General features: G+C 40.7%; 3 protein-coding genes across 3 annotated transcripts in view; 2 read left to right on the top strand and 1 right to left on the bottom strand.

Annotated features, from left to right (window-relative positions):
• The first annotated feature begins 2,051 nt into the window (after positions 1-2,051).
• Positions 2,052-6,338, top strand: dnaja (DnaJ heat shock protein family (Hsp40) member A). The gene is made up of 8 exons (XM_037683528.1): positions 2,052-2,191; positions 2,384-2,525; positions 4,616-4,790; positions 4,883-4,987; positions 5,069-5,296; positions 5,374-5,604; positions 5,682-5,782; positions 5,864-6,338. The coding sequence occupies exons 2-8, from the start codon at positions 2,394-2,396 to the stop codon at positions 6,077-6,079; spliced, it is 1,188 nt and encodes a 395-aa protein (XP_037539456.1). The 5' UTR covers positions 2,052-2,191; positions 2,384-2,393; the 3' UTR covers positions 6,080-6,338.
• A 1,318-nt stretch (positions 6,339-7,656) lies between these two features.
• Positions 7,657-9,579, top strand: LOC119416299 (ras-related protein Rab-8B). The gene is made up of 8 exons (XM_037683529.1): positions 7,657-7,929; positions 8,213-8,273; positions 8,399-8,459; positions 8,549-8,626; positions 8,719-8,808; positions 8,890-8,955; positions 9,049-9,099; positions 9,177-9,579. Exons 1-8 carry the CDS (start codon positions 7,806-7,808, stop codon positions 9,267-9,269), a joined length of 624 nt encoding a protein of 207 aa, XP_037539457.1. The 5' UTR covers positions 7,657-7,805; the 3' UTR covers positions 9,270-9,579.
• A 6,508-nt stretch (positions 9,580-16,087) lies between these two features.
• Positions 16,088-17,935, bottom strand: part of trpm1b (transient receptor potential cation channel, subfamily M, member 1b) — an 8,250-nt gene continuing 6,402 nt past the window's right edge. Inside the window, exons 10-13 of the mRNA XM_037683527.1 lie at positions 17,233-17,333; positions 16,527-16,661; positions 16,353-16,403; positions 16,088-16,246 (exon numbers count right to left, since the gene is read on the bottom strand). Of these exons, the coding sequence (XP_037539455.1) occupies positions 16,088-16,246; positions 16,353-16,403; positions 16,527-16,661; positions 17,233-17,333 (446 nt within the window). The remainder of the gene's footprint in view (positions 16,247-16,352; positions 16,404-16,526; positions 16,662-17,232; positions 17,334-17,935) is intronic.

Here is a 17,935-nt window from a genome sequence, read left to right as displayed (position 1 = left end):
ATATATATATATATATATATATACAGCTCCACATCTTAATTCTGTGGATGCATTCTCATCTACCTGCCAGCTGTGCTCGAGTGCCTGACCACTGAGAACCTGGAACTAGAAGGAAACACGGCTCATGACAGCGGAAGGACAAGATCGTCCCTCAGCACCTAAAGTTGGCTGTCCACAGCAATGAGGAGCTCGGCAGACTGCTGGGAGGAGTGACCATCGCACTGGGAGGAGTTCTGCCCAGCATTCGGGCAGTCCTACAGCCCCGGGAAACTGAGAGGCCAGCCGAGTCTGGGTGGACAGATCGGACAGCATCTGCGGCCAGTTTCTTAGGAGACACTGTGGGATGGACCTTTACAAGAGATCCTTCCTGTCTACAGCCATCAGCATCTATAACATCTCTTAATGAAATGAGGATAATGAGTTACAACAACAAATAATTTCCCTCTGGGATTAATAAAGTATTTTTGAATTGAATTGAATTGAATATGTGTGTGTGTGTGCATGTGTGTAGTCTAAAAATTAATCAGCTGATGGTGTACATGCTTTAAATACAGACGTTTTCAAGAAGTTTTGTATGAACACCAGCATCCTCACTAACTTTTATAGGTGCACCATTGAGAGCCTGCTGACAGGCTGCATCACAGGGTGGTATGGGAACTGCACCAGTCAGAAAGCACTAGAGGACATCATTGGCAGCAGTCTCCACACCATCCAGGACATCTACCACAGCTGATGTCTGTGTAAAGCATGCAGCATCATTAAGGACCACACCCACCCAGCACAAGGACTCCTGTCTACTACCCCCAGACAGACGACACAGGAGTCTGCCATCATGCACAAAAAGACTCAAAGACAATTATTATTCACACGCTGTTCAGATTACTGAACTCTTGATAATAACATTGCGCCAAGCCACATCTGTGACAACTAAAATGTTTACTGCTGCTGCATTATGTGGCTGTATCATGTATGACACTACTTTACCATCATAATTCACTGATTAGTTTCATTAGAATGATTTGTTCAATTAGCTTTGTAGAGATGTAGAGTGCTGTATGAATGGGTAAATGAGGACACAGATTGTAGTGTAAAGCGCTTTGAGTATCTTGAAATAAAATAGAAAGGCACTATATAAGTACAGTCCATTTACCATTTACCATAATTCTTCTTAATGTCACTCACTACCTGTGCAATAGCACATCACACAACCTGTGCAGTTTACTGGGTATGTTAGGTATGTGCAATATATATCATGTGCATTTGAGCTACCTTGAAATACTTATTCATGCAAATTCATCCATGTTGTTGTTTACTATATTTCTTTTGGACCTTGTAAATATTATATTTCTTTTTTACTTTTTGGTATGTTATTTTGTACCCTTATCGCTTACATGCTTTAGTATTTTTTTTTTTTTTTAGCGAGTCAAATGGATTCTTCTCATCCTGAATATTTCATTGCACCGTTGACCTTGTGCTAACCTGCATATGACAAATTTAAAAAACAAACATTCAAAATATGTTTAATATAAATTTATGTTGTATGTCTAAAACAGCTCTCTCTTGAAAATGAGTCTGCGTGACAGTGAAAATAACTTGTATAAATAAAGGTTGACTGAAACACACACACACACACACACACACAATTGCTGCAAGATTAATTGAAATATGTCCAGTGGTTCAATAGATAATTTGATAACAGGCTTGGAGGCACACACTTAGAAACACAAAAACATAATTGTTGCTGATTTCCCCAGTTGATCTTATTTTGTCCCACTCGAGCCCAAACATTGTTTAACGTGTGAGAACAGCTAAAACTATTTAAGGCTTCAGCTACTTGCTAAATATGCTCTTTATGTAAGAGCAACACTATCCACCTATTTATTTTTATTTTAGCTGTGTCTTACATAACATCCTTGAAAAGTCAGTCACCCACTGCCCTTCATATGAAATTAATACAACCCCCAGAAGGAACTGGGTCAAGACAGCGCCTCCTTTTTCGTGTTCTGGACTTTTCGAGACTCCATGCGGTGAGCCAACGTCGCAGTACGTCACTTCCGGTTTCTCATAGCAGCCCTCCAGAAAGTTCTGACATCGAGCGGTGCTGCTATAAGAACCGGTCGTGCTGTTCCTGTCAGCCACAGACAGATAGTAAACCCGTCAAGCTTCCTTCTAGCTCGGAAACACAGAGAAAGTGAGTTCCTCCGCTGCAGCTTCGAGCTTTATTTAGCTAAAAAGCTCGAACATTTCGGAACAGTTTTTTTTTTTCTCCAACTGATGTATCGCACGTGCCGGTTGCCGTAGTTTCTTGACGCAGCCGGGTCGGGATAATACCACAAGAATATAAGGTTAATAAATGTGTATTGTTCGCTTTATTATTTCACAGATTCGTCAAAATGGTTCACGAAACGGGCTTCTATGATCTGCTCGGTGTCAGCCCGAAAGCGTCGATGGGCGAAATCAAAAAAGCGTACAGAAAACTGGCGCTTAAATATCACCCCGACAAGAATCCGAACGAGGGAGAAAAGGTAAGAGACATGCTGAGTTTTTGTTTTAATGAAACGTATTTTTTGTGTTACGGCGTCCAGACGTCCGTTAGCGGCTGTTGGTAACACAACGTGCAGTTGAACCACTGGAACTTTCTGGAAGCATCGAGACCACAGCTGCTGCTGCAGGGAAATCTGAGAGCCTCAGGGCTGAAGTACCTGATCACATTCTTCTGACGTTATTTTCTCAAACAAACCAGTAATCCTGTGCTTTTACATGATATATTTGGCCTTTTCCCCTCCACTTCTGCAAAATGCTCCTAAATTAACCTCTCTGCTCTAAGGCAGCCACAGGATTTATGAGGCACAGACGGTTTAGAGGTAGGGCAGCCAACTCGGGACTAGAAAGACAAGTGGTATTCCCTGCTATGCTGCACATGTCGTGGTGTTCATGAGCTGGACATCTAATCCCTAATTGCCTCTGGGGCAGCTGCCCTCTACCCAGTGTTGCCAGATCTCACGATAGAAATAAGCATGAAAACAAGCCCAACTGGCAACCCACCACAATGTGTAAAACAGAGGCCGTTTTTAAAACAGTATAAACATACATTTGTTATGGCATTACATATAAACAGCAAAATTATGCAAAACAGTTCGAATAACATACTTTTATGCCAAAAATCATATTTTTTCTACGTAATTTTTAAAAAACGACATTCTGACATCTGCGTGTGAGTGGAGCCCACTAGTGGTCGGCTACAGTATGAGTGTTTGGGTCTGTCACCTCGCCAACTTGGGCGGAGCGATAAACAGGAAACGGGGGCGCGGAAGGGACAAACTACCTACTACCACTCGTCTTTTGCTTTATTGTGCGGAGCTGGGAGATAATCAACTAGTTTCACTTGGAAAGAAAGTCCAGCCCAAATAAGCAACTTGCGTTCAAAATGAGCCCAAAAAAACCACAACCCGCGACTCAAGATTAACAAGCGACTTTAGAAAAAAATAAGCCCAAAGTCATTTATAATAAATAAGCAGACTTGGCAACACTGATCTCAGGTGTGGTGTGTTAACAGCAGAGAACTAATTTTGTCATTGTATGGGAGCATACAATGATGACAACACATGGCACTTATACACTTTTAGGGAGGTCCAGGGGTGGCACTGCTCCCCATCCTGCCCATAAACTTGCTGCCCCTCCTGGTCAGAAAGACATAAGTCTCACTGGGCTGCTACTGTTTAAAGATGTGTTAGATTCTCAGAATTGCGAGAAAATCTAGCAGCCTTCCTCATATTTGTGATTTAATTTGCTGCGGTACACTTGAAATGAAGACAGGCAGATTTAAGAGTAGATTTATTTTTTTCAGTCATTATTGTCAGCATGGGATGTTTCCATTATCACCCATTCACGCTCTCTTCGTTCTTCCTCTTCCATTCACCTCAACGTGCCTCTCGTCCGCCTCAGCACCACGGGACACAGAGCCTTTTCTCACTCTGCCCCCCAACTCTGGAACGCTCTTCCCCCAGACATCCGTAATATTGACTCCCTTCAGACCTTCAAATCACAACTCAAAACTCATCTGTTCAAGTTAGCCTTCTCACTTTAATTTTTTATTTTCTTCTTGGATTAGTGTTTTTATAGCCATTTTGTATTGTTTTATTTTGTGTTTTTAATGTTGTGAAGTGTCTTGAAAGGCGCTAACAAATAAAATGCATTATCGTTGTTGTTGTTTGTTAATGAGAACTCCCGGACTCTTGGGTTGGAAATGCTCAAGACAATTCAGATCGTAAAATACAAGACGTGTGAAAATATGTTGCACTTTTTTTTTTTAACATGTTCAAAATGTGAATAAGACTGAAAGCTTCTGTGACTCGTGCTAGGAAATTAACTCGCCGTAAACATTTCAAAACATTCTGGAGACTCCGTCACTAACCCTTTCTCTAATTAGTTGCTCCCCAATGAGATACCACCTTTTATACACGTAACATGTAAACAAAACATCACTTTAAGAATAATATATTCTTTTTCAGTGAACAGACTATCAGAGGGACTTTAGTGTATGAAAAAAACTGGTATTTGGTATGTACTGTAGTTTTTATGTGAAGAGTTCAATTTTTTTACTTTGTTTTCACAGTTTAAGCTCATCTCCCAGGCATATGAAGTGCTATCAGATCCCAAGAAGAGGGACTTGTACGACCAAGGAGGGGAGCAAGCTATCAAAGAGGGAGGCATGAACTCAGGAGCTTCTCCAATGGACATATTTGACATGTTCTTTGGAGGTGGAGGACGGATGCAGAGGGAGAGGAGAGGTATGCTATGATTTCAAAATCTTAAGAACTGACTCAGGATGTTGTAGAGAATAAAAAGGTTTAACATGTGCATATATTTTATTTATCTGTAGGGAAGAATGTTGTTCATCAGCTTGCTGTTACACTGGAGGAAATGTACAATGGTTCAACAAGGAAACTCGGGCTTCAGAAGAATGTCATCTGTGAGAAATGTGACGGTAAGTGCTTGATTTAATTCAACAAAATAAAATCACATCTACTGGTGTCAGAAGAAATGAGCTTTGTGTTTTTAATCACAGGTTACGGTGGTAAAAAGGGTGCCTTGGAGAAGTGCTCAACGTGCAAAGGAAGAGGTGTGCAGATCAGAGTGCAACAGCTGGGGCCAGGCATGATTCAGCAGATCCAATCGATGTGCTCTGACTGCCAGGGACAGGGGGAAAAATTTAGCTCTAAGGACCGCTGCAAGAGCTGCAACGGACTCAAAGTAGAACGCAAGAAGAAGATTCTCGAGGTTCACATTGACAAAGGTAAGATACTTTGACCTCAGATACTCAGGTATTTTGATGAGCAGAAAGTGTTGAGCAACATAAATGCTTCTCATCAGGTATGAAAGATGGTCAGAAAATCACGTTTCATGGAGAGGGTGACCAGGAGCCTGGACTGGAGCCTGGAGATGTAGTAATTGTCCTGGATCAGAAGGAACACCCAGTTTTCCAGAGACGAGACAACGACTTGGTCATGAAGATGGACATCAGACTTGTAGAGGCCTTGTGTGGCTTCAGTAAGACCGTTCAGACATTAGACAACAGAACGCTCATCGTCAGCACAAAACCAGGTACAGAACCTGCAACAGCCCAGCGCCACGCTCTGTGGTACTTGTGAATATATTATTAACGTCTGTAATACTTTCAGGTGACGTCATCAAACACAACGACGTCAAATGCATCCAGAACGAGGGCATGCCACTGTACAGGGATCCTTATGAAAAGGGACAGCTCATCATTCAGTTCCAGGTATGATGTTGAACATTTTCTCTTTACAGTGCGCTCACATGTCACCTGTCAAACAAACGATGATGACAATTTATTCCTCAGGTGGAGTTCCCAGAAAAACACTGGCTCCCAGAGCATCTCATGTTCCAGCTGGAAAGGCTGCTTCCTCCCAGAGAGGAAGTGATGATGAGCGACGACATGGAGGAGGTGGACCTCTGTGAGGTGGAGCTCAGTTCTCAGCAGAAACACTACAGCAGGGAGGTGTACGAGGAAGATGAGGACGGGCCCAGAGGAGGGGTGCAGTGTCAGACCCACTGAATGTAGAGTGTAGTTAAAGTCCTTTTTTTATATTTGTTCATGATTCAACCTCCCCTTCACTTTTTCACTGCTAGTTTAAGTTGTTGTTGTTTTTTTTTAATCTTTGATACAAACATGCACACAGAGCTGTATGCTCCAAATATAAGAAGCTGTATTTTTGTTTCCGTGTTGTCCTTGTGTACATAATTATCACCCAAATGTTTCTGCTCAAAAGCTGAAAGGACAATTTTTGTATACTTTCTGTGAAGGTCGATTGTTATGACAAATATTTTAAACCTGTTGAATAAAATACTTTTGAACTATTATGGCATGTTTACTGACTTAACATCTCTTGGTTATCTGTTGCATAAAGTTGGACTTTACACAATGAAAAATGCTAAATTGGCAATTTCTATGAAAAAACAAATGTTTTAATACTTCCTCCGAGAGCGGCAACATGTGACTGCACATGACTGAACACTTTGTTCTCACCACAACCCAAGAAGAAATGACACCAGTTTTACTTGAAACGTGTAGTGTCTAAAATTGCTTAAGTGTCTAAATGGGGAACTAAATTATGCATCAACGCAATGACTGCACTTTTATTTTTATTAAAATACTGAAATGTGTACAATACCTTCAAAATGACTGAGTCAGAAGAAAAAACTTGAAGCCTGCCTGTCATGATCTTGTGGCTAGAAATAAATTTATCTGCACTTAAATCAACTTTAACTGAAGTACTTTAAAAGACTCCCTTAGAGTGTAACTTATTTACAGCCTTCAAATACATTATACATACTGTATATGTGTATATTCTGCTATTAACTGTATTTCAGATGAATACAAACAAATCAGGAAGTTGTGCTTGGATCCAGGAGAGGGAACTTTTATTTTTAAAAATATTCCACAACTTTTGATTTATTTGCAAGTATTTTCTGATTCGACAGGAACAATTAAGTTTAGTTTCAGATAATCTTAGTCAAAGTAGCACATTTTGAAAATAAAAAACCAACCAAAAAACAATAATAGTAATGCTCTAGCAATATTTTAGGTCTCAGAAGCTTTGGTGTCGCACCAAACTGCAAAGTACCCTAACAGAAAAAAAAAGTATATTTTTAACTTTCTGATTCAGAGAGCATTTTATATTTAAATATTTCAGTAAAATACAGCAAGCTGTTGGTGTTATGAATAATTAAGGTTTCAATTTTTTTTATGTATTTTTATTTTATTTTCCCCCTAACTGAAACATATTTTGTTAACATAGTTTCTTAACTTCAATTTATTTAATTAACGTTTTAGTAAAGCATAACTAACAAAGCTTACAACACTTAAGTTTTCCTTCAAAATTAGACGTGTAGTAAATAAAAAAAATACATTTGAAATTCAAGGTATAATTTTTTTAAAGTAAAGAAATAGATGTATGTTTTAACTATCGCCATCAGTACATACATGCCCAGAACATTTCTTTCCTTGTAAAGGTTTAAAAATAATAAAAAAAAATACAGCTACATTAGCGAACTCTGCAGGTTAGCTTCAAACCGCCGCGTCATCTGAAACTACATCGCCCATGGTGCAAAGCGAACATTGACGTCACCACCCTCCGGCACGAGCCTCTCTGCGCTGCCTGGCAGCAGTCTGCGTGTTTCCCTCGACAAACGACAGCTGTGGATTTCAACACGGGCCAAACGCAGCCGGCACCGAACGGCCTTTCCGAACCCAACGCGTCGGAGCCCAGCGGGTTGTTTAAATGGCGAAAACGTACGACTATCTGTTTAAACTGCTGCTCATCGGAGACAGCGGCGTCGGAAAGACATGTCTGCTGTTCAGGTTCAGCGAGGATTCCTTTAATACCACCTTCATCTCCACAATAGGCGAGTATGCCCTGCGGACACTCCAAGGAGACACATTTATTTATTACTACTGTTTGTTGACCCACTGACAGCTAGTAATGCTCGTATTGTCCAATAATACACTGGCTGGTTGATTCCAGATTATAATTATATGGAAGCTCACATCCATCACTACTATATATATTACTAATGCAACCTATTAATACTTATTTTATTATAGCTTTATCTCAGATGATATTCTGCCATATTTTGTCAGACTATAAGTGATGGTGTGAGAATGATGTGACCTTTTCTTTTGAAACAGGCATAGACTTCAAGATCAGAACAATAGAGCTGGAAGGAAAGAGAGTCAAACTCCAGATTTGGTGAGAGTGACATTTGAGTGAATGTTCCCCTTTTTTTAAAAATAAAAAGAAGAAGCAAAGTGAAAGAAAGTACTTTTTGAGAGAAAATGCTTCCTTTTTGAGCAGCATCTTTTTGATGCATTCAGGGACACTGCAGGACAGGAGAGGTTTCGCACCATAACTACAGCTTACTACAGAGGAGCAATGGTGAGTCCCTGCTTCTCAAACTTTACTTCTGTGAAGATGCCTTTGTCCTTCATGTCATGGTTCGTGCTTTTTCTTTTGCTTCTTTGCAGGGTATCATGTTGGTCTATGACATCTGCAACGAGAAGTCCTTCGACAACATCAAAAACTGGATTAGGAATATTGAAGAGGTGAGTTTAGACTTTAGATTACCAGCTAAAGTTGTATTTCTATGAAACAACCACGTTTGTAAAAAAAATAAAATAAAATCTCTGTTTCGCAGCATGCCTCATCTGACATAGAGAAGATGATCCTGGGTAACAAATGTGACATGACTGACAGGAGACAGGTGTCTAAAGACAGAGGTGAAAAGGTGAGTCATGACTTAAAAAGCCTTCAAAGGCAAATAGTTTTGTAATTTGTAGTGACTGATGTTATTTAAATTTCCATTTAGCTGGCTATTGATTACGGAGTGAAGTTCTTGGAGACCAGTGCCAAGTCTGGCCTAAATGTAGAAGAGGTTAGACGAAAGTTTGAATACTCATAAATTCTCACACAGGATCAACTATTTCTGGTCAAATAAAGATTTGCTTTTCTCGTTCTTTTGCCCAAGGCTTTTTATACGGTGGCCAAAGACATCTTACACAACCTGCGCTCCAAGACCGTAAGTAGTGAAGACGTTCCTAAAATAGATGCAGCACCTTCTTCTGACTAACTCGCTGCCGTTTCCTTCCCTTTTAGGCCGACAGCAACGGCGATGGATCGGGAAAACCTGTCAAGATCACCGATAAAAAATCAAAGAGGATCAAGTTCTTCAAGTGTTCGCTCGTGTAAGTTGCCGGCTTACGATTTCCACGTTTCTGCTGTGACCCTGTTCCGCCTCTTGGCCTTCCTGACTGCAGCGGCGACGACTCTGCTCATCATCAGGAGGTCTTATCGCCACCTGAGGTCACCGGATTGTGGGCGGTTGACTTGCCGCCCTAATTACCTGAACAAAAAATGGGGAAAGATGCAAAAGACCTGCCGCGGTGGTTTGTAGCTGACCTTGCAGTGCCTGCTCACAGTGGGCTGACATGAAACCATATCAGTGGCACACTGTTGTCTTACTCTTTCGTATCGTAGCATCATTTTATACGTTCTACCTATTGCCAGATTTTTATTATAATGCTGTGACACGAATATATCAAGTCTCAGCATTGATTGTATTTGTGAACATTTTTGTTTCTTGTTTTTGTTTTTATTACGCTTATGGCCTTTTGTTGCACAGACATTATCCTGACCTCAAAGAATCTTCAGAGTTTTGATAAATCAGACAAAAAAAAACCAGGACTTTTTTTCCCCTCTCCTTTTTTATTTTTTACATTTGAACTATTTATACAAGTTTTAGTGTTGAAAACATACAGTGTAAGAAATTGTTTGTTTTTTTGCCCAGAGGAAGTTGCACTGAAAACATACTCTTTCAGGATTATTATTATTATTATTATTATTATTATTTGTATTTGCATTTGCATGAAAGATGTAGGAAACTCTTGAGGGGTCATTATTAAGCACAGAATCTTAAGAGGACAAAAAAATGTTTACAGAAGGTGTATAAAAAATGCCAAACGTCGTGTTTTTACAGTTCACATTGTGTATGCATGTATTTTTTTTTAATTCTTTCCTAAAAGAGAAGACGTTAGGTTCTTTACACGTCCAACCTGAAAACAGTCGGTGAAGACTACTGTTTTGTTGATTATGTCCTGTAGGCTCTTGTATGTTAGTAGCAACAGTAAAGGAAATTAATATTCATTCGAAGCGTTTGTTTTTTTTCTTTCATGTAGTCCTGAAATATTTTAGGAGTTTCTCATTGATGTTCAAATCAGTCATGTGTCTCTTTATTGAACTGTTGCTTGTTGAAGTCAGTTTGTGCCTCTCTGTTATGTATTGCTTTCATTCCTCTCGTGGCGCACCGTCTTCCGTCTTTCCTGCCTCCATCATCTTCTTTCTCTCCGTCTCTGGTCCGACGGCTGAAGCTCTAGTTGTTCTAGTGAGGTCCCGCTCACTGCTGCAGGCTCTCGGTTCCTTTGACGACACGAAGAGCTTCCCTTTTTTGTCGCTTGCGTTGCAGCTCTGCGACCTGTAGGATCGCAAATGGCTTTTATCAGTTACCGTCAGATAGTCCGCGGCGTCTGAGGGGTTTCGCTTGGCCTTTGTTCCCACTTGGTTGTCCTCTTGTTCCATTTGTGGTGTCCTTTCTTCAGCTTCTGAAGGAAGTGCATAAGCATTATTCAGATTTTCATACTCTGTAAGTGTGGTGGCAGTGTGGTACTGCGGTGTAAGGTGCTGGACTGTTGATACTTTAGGCATGAGACTTAAAGCACTTGGATGGACGCTGAACTCCTGATTTGCTGACCACTGATTTTGACTTTTTGTCTGAATGCTATCGTCTGCATCAGCTGGGTTGTACACGAGGCTGCTCATAGTCCTCTTTCTAAAGATGGGAGATGTCTGACTCTGGCTTTCTGTTGGAAGATGACTCAGAGATTTTTCTCTTCTTGGAGACGAGGCCATTTTGGGACGGCTAGCTTTCCCTGTGGACTTACCAGCTTCCTCTGGATTATCAGGAGGGTGGACAGTGATGGTGCTCATAGCTCTTCTCTTCGTCAAAGGAGATGTGGGTTGTTCGTCAGCTGGAAAGTGTTTAAGCGACTTAGTCCTTTTAGGAGGGGATAAAGGTTTTAGTCTGTTTTTGTCCATTAGTTTATCCAACAGCATTGTGCTGCCTTGCTTCATGTTGGCTATAGTTTCTTGACTTGATGCCCCAGAAGCTGGCTTTTGTTCACACGGAGATATGAGAATGTCCACACATGAACTGGCTTGTGATCTCTCCAAACCACCAACCTCTAGAGTCTGACCACCTTCCTTGGTGTAGAGGGCGCATGTGCTGGCAGCTTGTCGCAAACTGCGCTGTCTCTCGAGGCCGCCTTTCTCTTCGGAGTCTTTTTGCTTGGATGCAAACTCTTCCATGTCCATGTGGAAGCGGTAAAGGCTGTAACCGTCAGCGCTGTTAATGCTGCCCTGGCGAAGGAGGCAGGAAGGGTCATTCACGGACGAGTTTCGTGAGAAGGTTCGGGTCAGCTCCTGCTTGTCCACTCCTGCAAGCTTCTCTAGTGCAGCTGCCATACGACCGTGGAGCTCCTCTAGCTGGGCCAGACGCAGATCAACTGTCTGCAGGGATGCCTTCATGGTGTTCTCCCTCTCGTTCACCTCCTCAAGACGCATCGACATGTTCTCAACTCTGCCAGGGAAATGACGAAGATTAAAAACTGCTGAGTGCTTTGAATCAAAAACAAAAGTGGAGGAATTTTACCTCTCTGAGGTGACCTTGATGCGCTCATCACTTGACGACTGTTGCTCATCTTCTTTTTCACGAAAATATACCTCCACGCATTGTTCTTCAAACTCATACAGGTTCTTTAGCTCTTCTGGATTCAGTCTGAGCTCTAAATTGAACAATGAGACAATTTAAAATTCATTTTCTTTGACTCGTTAGATAAAATGCAACCATAGTATTTGTGTTGCCACCTACAACGAGGTTAAGGGATGTTCTCGATCTTTAGTGTATGTAACCATTATGATTCTGACACGTATGGATAAGTGAGACTTACTGAGGCCTCGGTCCTTCTCGTCCAGCTCTCCCTCCTGCTTCTTCTTCACGCAGCGTCGAAACAGCCTGTTGAAGAGGATGTAGAGGTGGCTGAGGATGATGAGAGGGGGAGGCAGAATGGGACGGTCGTGAAAGGTCATGATCAGCTGGTATCTTTGAAACTTCCACACCTGGTTGGAAATGGACTTGACTTCAAAAAAGGTGTTGCTGCGATGGAGAGAAAATTCAAACTGGTGAGTGCACATGGATGTTTCAGGTCAGGCAGATGTTTGGAGGAATATTTATGTACTTGAAGACCGCAATGAGCAGGTTGACCAGAAGGATGTTTGCCACAAGTAGGTAACAAGCCATGATGGCAGGCGTGAGCCAGGCCCCGGGGATACATGGTGGAAGTTTCTTCCCATCTTCATCGTATAAATGTTCTCCACATGGAGCTGTGTGGAAAGAAGGTAATGGCAATACTTTTCATTACAACTAAAGGACACAAATAAGAAGAAACATCCTTGACTTAAAGACTACTTACGATTTATTTCCATTGCATAGACTTGTAAAACAATCCCAGAAAACCGCAGTTCCACAGAAACAAAGAGAGTGTTAGCATCAAAAACCAGAGGGTGTTTTTCCATTTGTTTTTCTGTCAAGGTGAAGCTGATGTTAATGAAAGGATGGGGCACTAATCTGTCTATTCAAACTGTTGAGAGCTAATCTAAATTTAAAACAGTCTAAATGTGAACACAAACCGAAGAGTTTGAACTTCAAATCATACACATGTACTTTGAAAATTGGAGTTGTGTCATCTTTTAGTCTAACAGCACTCAGTAAGTTTTTTCATGAGAAGGTTAACTGTTTTTGGATTTACATAGTTTTGTTGTTTAATATTCTGTTTAAACTGCATTTAAAAAATCAGGTCTTTACATTATTTTTGTCCTTTCCTATGATTCCTGTTTCCTGCAGGCTTATGAGTGTTCTACTTGTTTTTAAGAGCTACAGCTGTTCTTGTACATACAAAACATGATTTGCTGTTGGATTTCTGATATGAGCAAAGCCGTTCCCCAAAAAGATGTCAATTCAATTCAGTTTATTTATATAGCACCAAATCACAACAAAGTTGTCTCGGGGCACTTTACAGGAACATTCACATACATAAAAGCCAATTAGTAAAGTTCTCTATCTAAGGATGATGTCATATATTGATCAGGGCTAAATATCATATTGGCAATTGAATGATGGGTTAGTTGAAAGAACAAAGTTTAGAAATGAAAAAATGGCATTTTTGACATAAAGTTGCCTTTGTTCTTATTTTACGTCTCTTTCCTAAATATAATAATATACAGTTGCATCGAAGACCTTTAGCTACCCATTCCAATTACGACAATGTAAAAACCTATTTAACCAAGTATCCCCTTCCATTAAAAGTAAAAATTTCACATTTAAAACAAATCCTAAATTCATAAATACATTAATTTTTCCATGTTAAGGTTGTGATAATTAGCTCTCAGTTTTTTTTAAGCTAGGAGAACAGATTAAAACTGTGTATGTGGTTTTATAAACTGATGGATATATTTTTACTTTATATATATATATATATATATATACTGTATTAGCAATGAAATTTTAGGCTTTGTACTTTTGTTTGCATTTTTTAAATTCTTTTGCTACCTTCACCTTGACAAAAGTAACATTCACATGAAAAATAAAACTGTAAAGGCAGATGATCATCACTCAGAACATTGATGCTGCTCATTCTGTTTCTAATCCAACATTTTTGCCATGAATGCAGTACAAATCCACCAGCAGAGAGAGACAAAGTATTAAAGGATCACTGTGATTTTTTTTTGTTGATGTAAATGCCCAAAAATTGAAAGATAGAGACGAGTTTTAAATAAACACTGATCATCTGCCCAGAATCAGGAAACAGAATCTTACTATGAATTCTAGTCTTACGGTCTATCGAGTCGGCAAAAACCTCCCCATAGATCATCCAGTAGGGCATGTAGAAAATGTTTCGGGCCAGACGCCACGTTGGCTCTTCATCTGGATGAAGGATGGCTTGCCGAGCCACGCCAAAGCTCATGAGTACCACCAGCATGATCACCACGAAGTACATCATGTCAATCATCTGAAACAAATGCAACGTTAGCACTCATCATGCACTTTTTATGTCTGTTGTGACATTTTCCCATGGTTTTATTATTGCTACCATTTTCCCGATCATCATCACATATGGTCCAAGGTACTTGTTGACTCCAAAGATGTCTAACACGCGGATATACCAGAAGATTATGTCAATACAGTAGATGACTCTGCCGTAGCCCATGTACGGTTCAGGCTGCAGCCGGAGCATCAGCCCCAGAAGAAAGGTGGAGATGGCAACTAGGTCTGTGATGTTCCAGTAGTCCTCCATCCACACACTTATCTTTTGCTTTAGCTTCCCTGGTTCTGACATCAGGATCTAAACACCAAATATTGTAGATCTAGCTTAGTCCAATTAAACATAAAAGAATATCATCAAGGAAACTGTATTAGATTTTATACCTGTCGGACTTTTTCTGTGCCAAGCGTCAGGATGTACGCAATGACTGTCCACTCTTGTATAGTTGGCCATCGCTCCATCTTCACCAGGATAATGTAGTTATACATCATCAAATAACCCAGATAGCAAATCTGGCAGAAGAAGACTGGTTATATTGTGAGATCTCCCCCACCATAAATGTTTAAAGTCAGTGTCTTTGAAGGAACTTACAGTGTTGAACCAGAATTTGGTGAACGGCGCGTCGTAAAACTCAAACAACCTTCGCCCAATGGGAATTTTGCGAACATTAGCACTGCCTTCCTCTTCGTCCCCCTTCCGGGAAGCTGCATCAGCGCTGGGATCCTAAAGCAACAATGTTAAGTTTCTTATTGGAAACTTTTACATGATCAGCAACCAAATTAAATATGTCACCCTGAACTGGGACCTTGCTGGATTTTGCATCGTCGTCCTTGTCTTTCCCCTCATCTTTGTCTCCATGTCCCTGATAGGAAGCATCATCTCCAATACGGAAATCCAAAAGTAGAATCAATGGAGGCAAAATGATTCCCAGGATAACCTGCAAAATATCAAATTTTATGTTGATCATCATTATTTTGTCAAATAATTTGTTAAATCTACACCTGCTGATCACAGCAGAGACAGATAAAGATTCCCAACCTTTAGGCCAGGATTTTTCCCAATCCGTAAGCAGCCCATCCACATGTCTGTAAGCAACATCTGGCTGCACGTGTGAGCGATGAAATCTCGTTGCTTTGCGGCAACTGCCAGCTTCAGACAGGTGGAGTTGCTCCAGTTGACCAGCTCATATGTCAGGAGCTTCATGGCCACCTGCTCATCGTGCTTGTAGGACTGGTCCAACAGCTCGTAAGCCAACAGGCCAAACTCTCTATAAAGGGATCCCAAGAAAAAAACACACTACTTCTTTCATCTCATAGAAATATGTTCAGAGACTACACTGTGTCATGCTCAGCAGCATGGGTAAAGACGGACTGTGTTTTGCTGTAGCACTGACTTGGAGTTGTTCTCCAGGTCTTGGGAGATGTCATCCACCAATTCGCTCTCGGAGCACTCGTGGGCCATGGCCTTGTACAGTTTGCAAGCCACCAAGGCCTTTGCCATGGCCTCCTCTCCACGCTGCCATAGGAACAGTGCCATCTTCTGGCGTTTCAGCAGCACGGCCCACAGCATCAACTCATGGAAGGGATACTTGAATCGACACACCTCAGGGTCATCCGCATCAATTTCCACCTCTTCTTCTTTCTTCTTTTTGTGCTTTTTCTTGCCTTTTGGCCTTGGTTCATCATCCTAACAGACAAAGGAAAGCCATAGGAGAGTTTGTTGTGGTTGTCTGAGAACATTTGAGTGTTAAAATCTTACCTCCATTCCTAGGAGCTTCAAAGCTTTTGGCTGTGAGAAGACAACAGAAAAATGAGCTTGATATCAGATAACACTTAAGATGTTGAACGAGTCTTTTCATTTAGACATCCATACCCTTTTTAGCCCGTACAGATTGTTGTACAGGTTGCGGAAAGCCTTCCTTGTGTAGTTACTCCTGTAAGCTCCACCCATGAGGTACTCCAGGACCAGACCTATGTCAATCAAAGTGATCTGATAATCTGGAGGAAGGTTTCCCTGCAAAAGTTGGCAAAATATTGTTTTTTATTGCGTCACTTGAAAGATAAAATAGTCTAAAATTTAAAATGCTGGATGTTTGAAATCACGGGAATTGCTGTTTTACCTTTTTGACATCCCTAACTATGACGTGCAGTGTGTTTGCAGGACCAAGTTTCTGAGAAAAGTAAGGAGAGAAGAAATATTCTACACACTTTGCAGATTTTCTGTGTCGACGTGCAGTTTTCCATCAGAACATGAAGAACCGCTTCGTTGTCTCCTAATTGTTTATCAGACTCACTGTGTTGTATAACTCCTCCAGCCTTGGGATGGTGAGGAAATGATGAATGTTGACTCCGTTCTCAAGCAACAGTTTGACAAAGTCCACTCTGTCCAACACCAGAGCATCCATCATCGCCTGCTCCAGAGAGTTCACCTGCAAGAAGACCTCAGTGAGCCTATCTGTCCCTTCAAACGTCCCCTTAAAGAGTTATAAAACTGCTCCCCACCCAGCGAATCAGCTCCAGTTTTCTTGGGTCGGTTTCTTCTGGAGGTTCAGGTTTTGCCTTTCCCTTCCCCTTCCCTTTTTTTGCCCGAACCTTGCTGCGAGAACCGACCGGGCTCTTTGGTTTCTCCTGAGTCATGGCTGCTGAAGTTGTGTTGGCGATGGCTCCGGCAGGCTGACCAGACAGGAATCATAGAAGAAGAAGAAAGCTGTACGGTAGCTCATGTCTTAAGTGGCACAAACGTTTCAATCTTTTTTATATCATAATTCATATCAAACTTGGGTAATAGCCAAGCTCATACTGTTTTTGTCAGCCAATAATGGTGATTTAAATTCACTAACTTGATTATAAGCAAAACATTGAGTTTAAAAGACGGCTTTATCAACCTGATTTAAACAGATCCCTCTGTTCTCCCCCCTGAGATAGTTTAATAAATAATATAATGTGCTTTATAATTGTGAAATATTTGAATTTACTGGTAAATGTGTCAGAACAACTCACTGGTAAGTTGTGCCCATAAACAAATATGTGATTACGAGCGATGTCCACTCTGTTCCAGGCCAGAGCCAGACTGAGCTGATCTGCTGCCGACGCATTCGTGCCTGATTCCAAACAAAAACCGAGACAGAGACGCTTTATTCAGCCTGTAGTCAAAGAAACTGTCGCTGAGAAATGAAATACCAGACACCGACATGCTCAACCTTTAACCTTCTGAATATTTTCATAAAATGTGCAAAAACAACAGAGAGCAGCGACAGTAAAGGTTGTGAAATGAAAAACAAAAAGCATAAAATGGACTTTATTATTGTTGCAAAAGTTAGGTTGCATTGTCTTTGACAAAAACAGCAAATATAAATTTACAATAATACAGTTTTCTCCCTTTATTTTATCAGCTATTGAATTTCTGCTTTGGGTTCTGTCCTGATACAGAATCTCTCCCAGGCTTCTTCTTTCAGCAGATGAGTTCTTCCTTGTGAAGCCTTTTTGTGGTTCATTACAAAATGACAAACCTGGTACAAGATTATTCTTATTCTTATTATTTTTTATCTCAAAGGTATCCTGATAGTTTTAAGCCCGTTGAACTTAATTCCTAAATTCCACCAAGTTGAAAAACCAATGCTAATTCTTGATTTATAACTTCTTTCATTGATGCAAATTTTAAAAATAGCAATTTTGAATCTCAAACAGTTCTCTTGTTTCAACT

This window comes from Nematolebias whitei, chromosome 10 (assembly GCF_014905685.2).
Source record: "Nematolebias whitei isolate Nwh7 chromosome 10, NemWhi1, whole genome shotgun sequence".
NCBI classification, from domain to species: domain Eukaryota; kingdom Metazoa; phylum Chordata; class Actinopteri; order Cyprinodontiformes; family Rivulidae; genus Nematolebias; species Nematolebias whitei.
The sequence above is the reverse complement of the archived record's forward strand: the minus strand, read 5'-3'. Positions and strand labels throughout refer to the sequence as shown.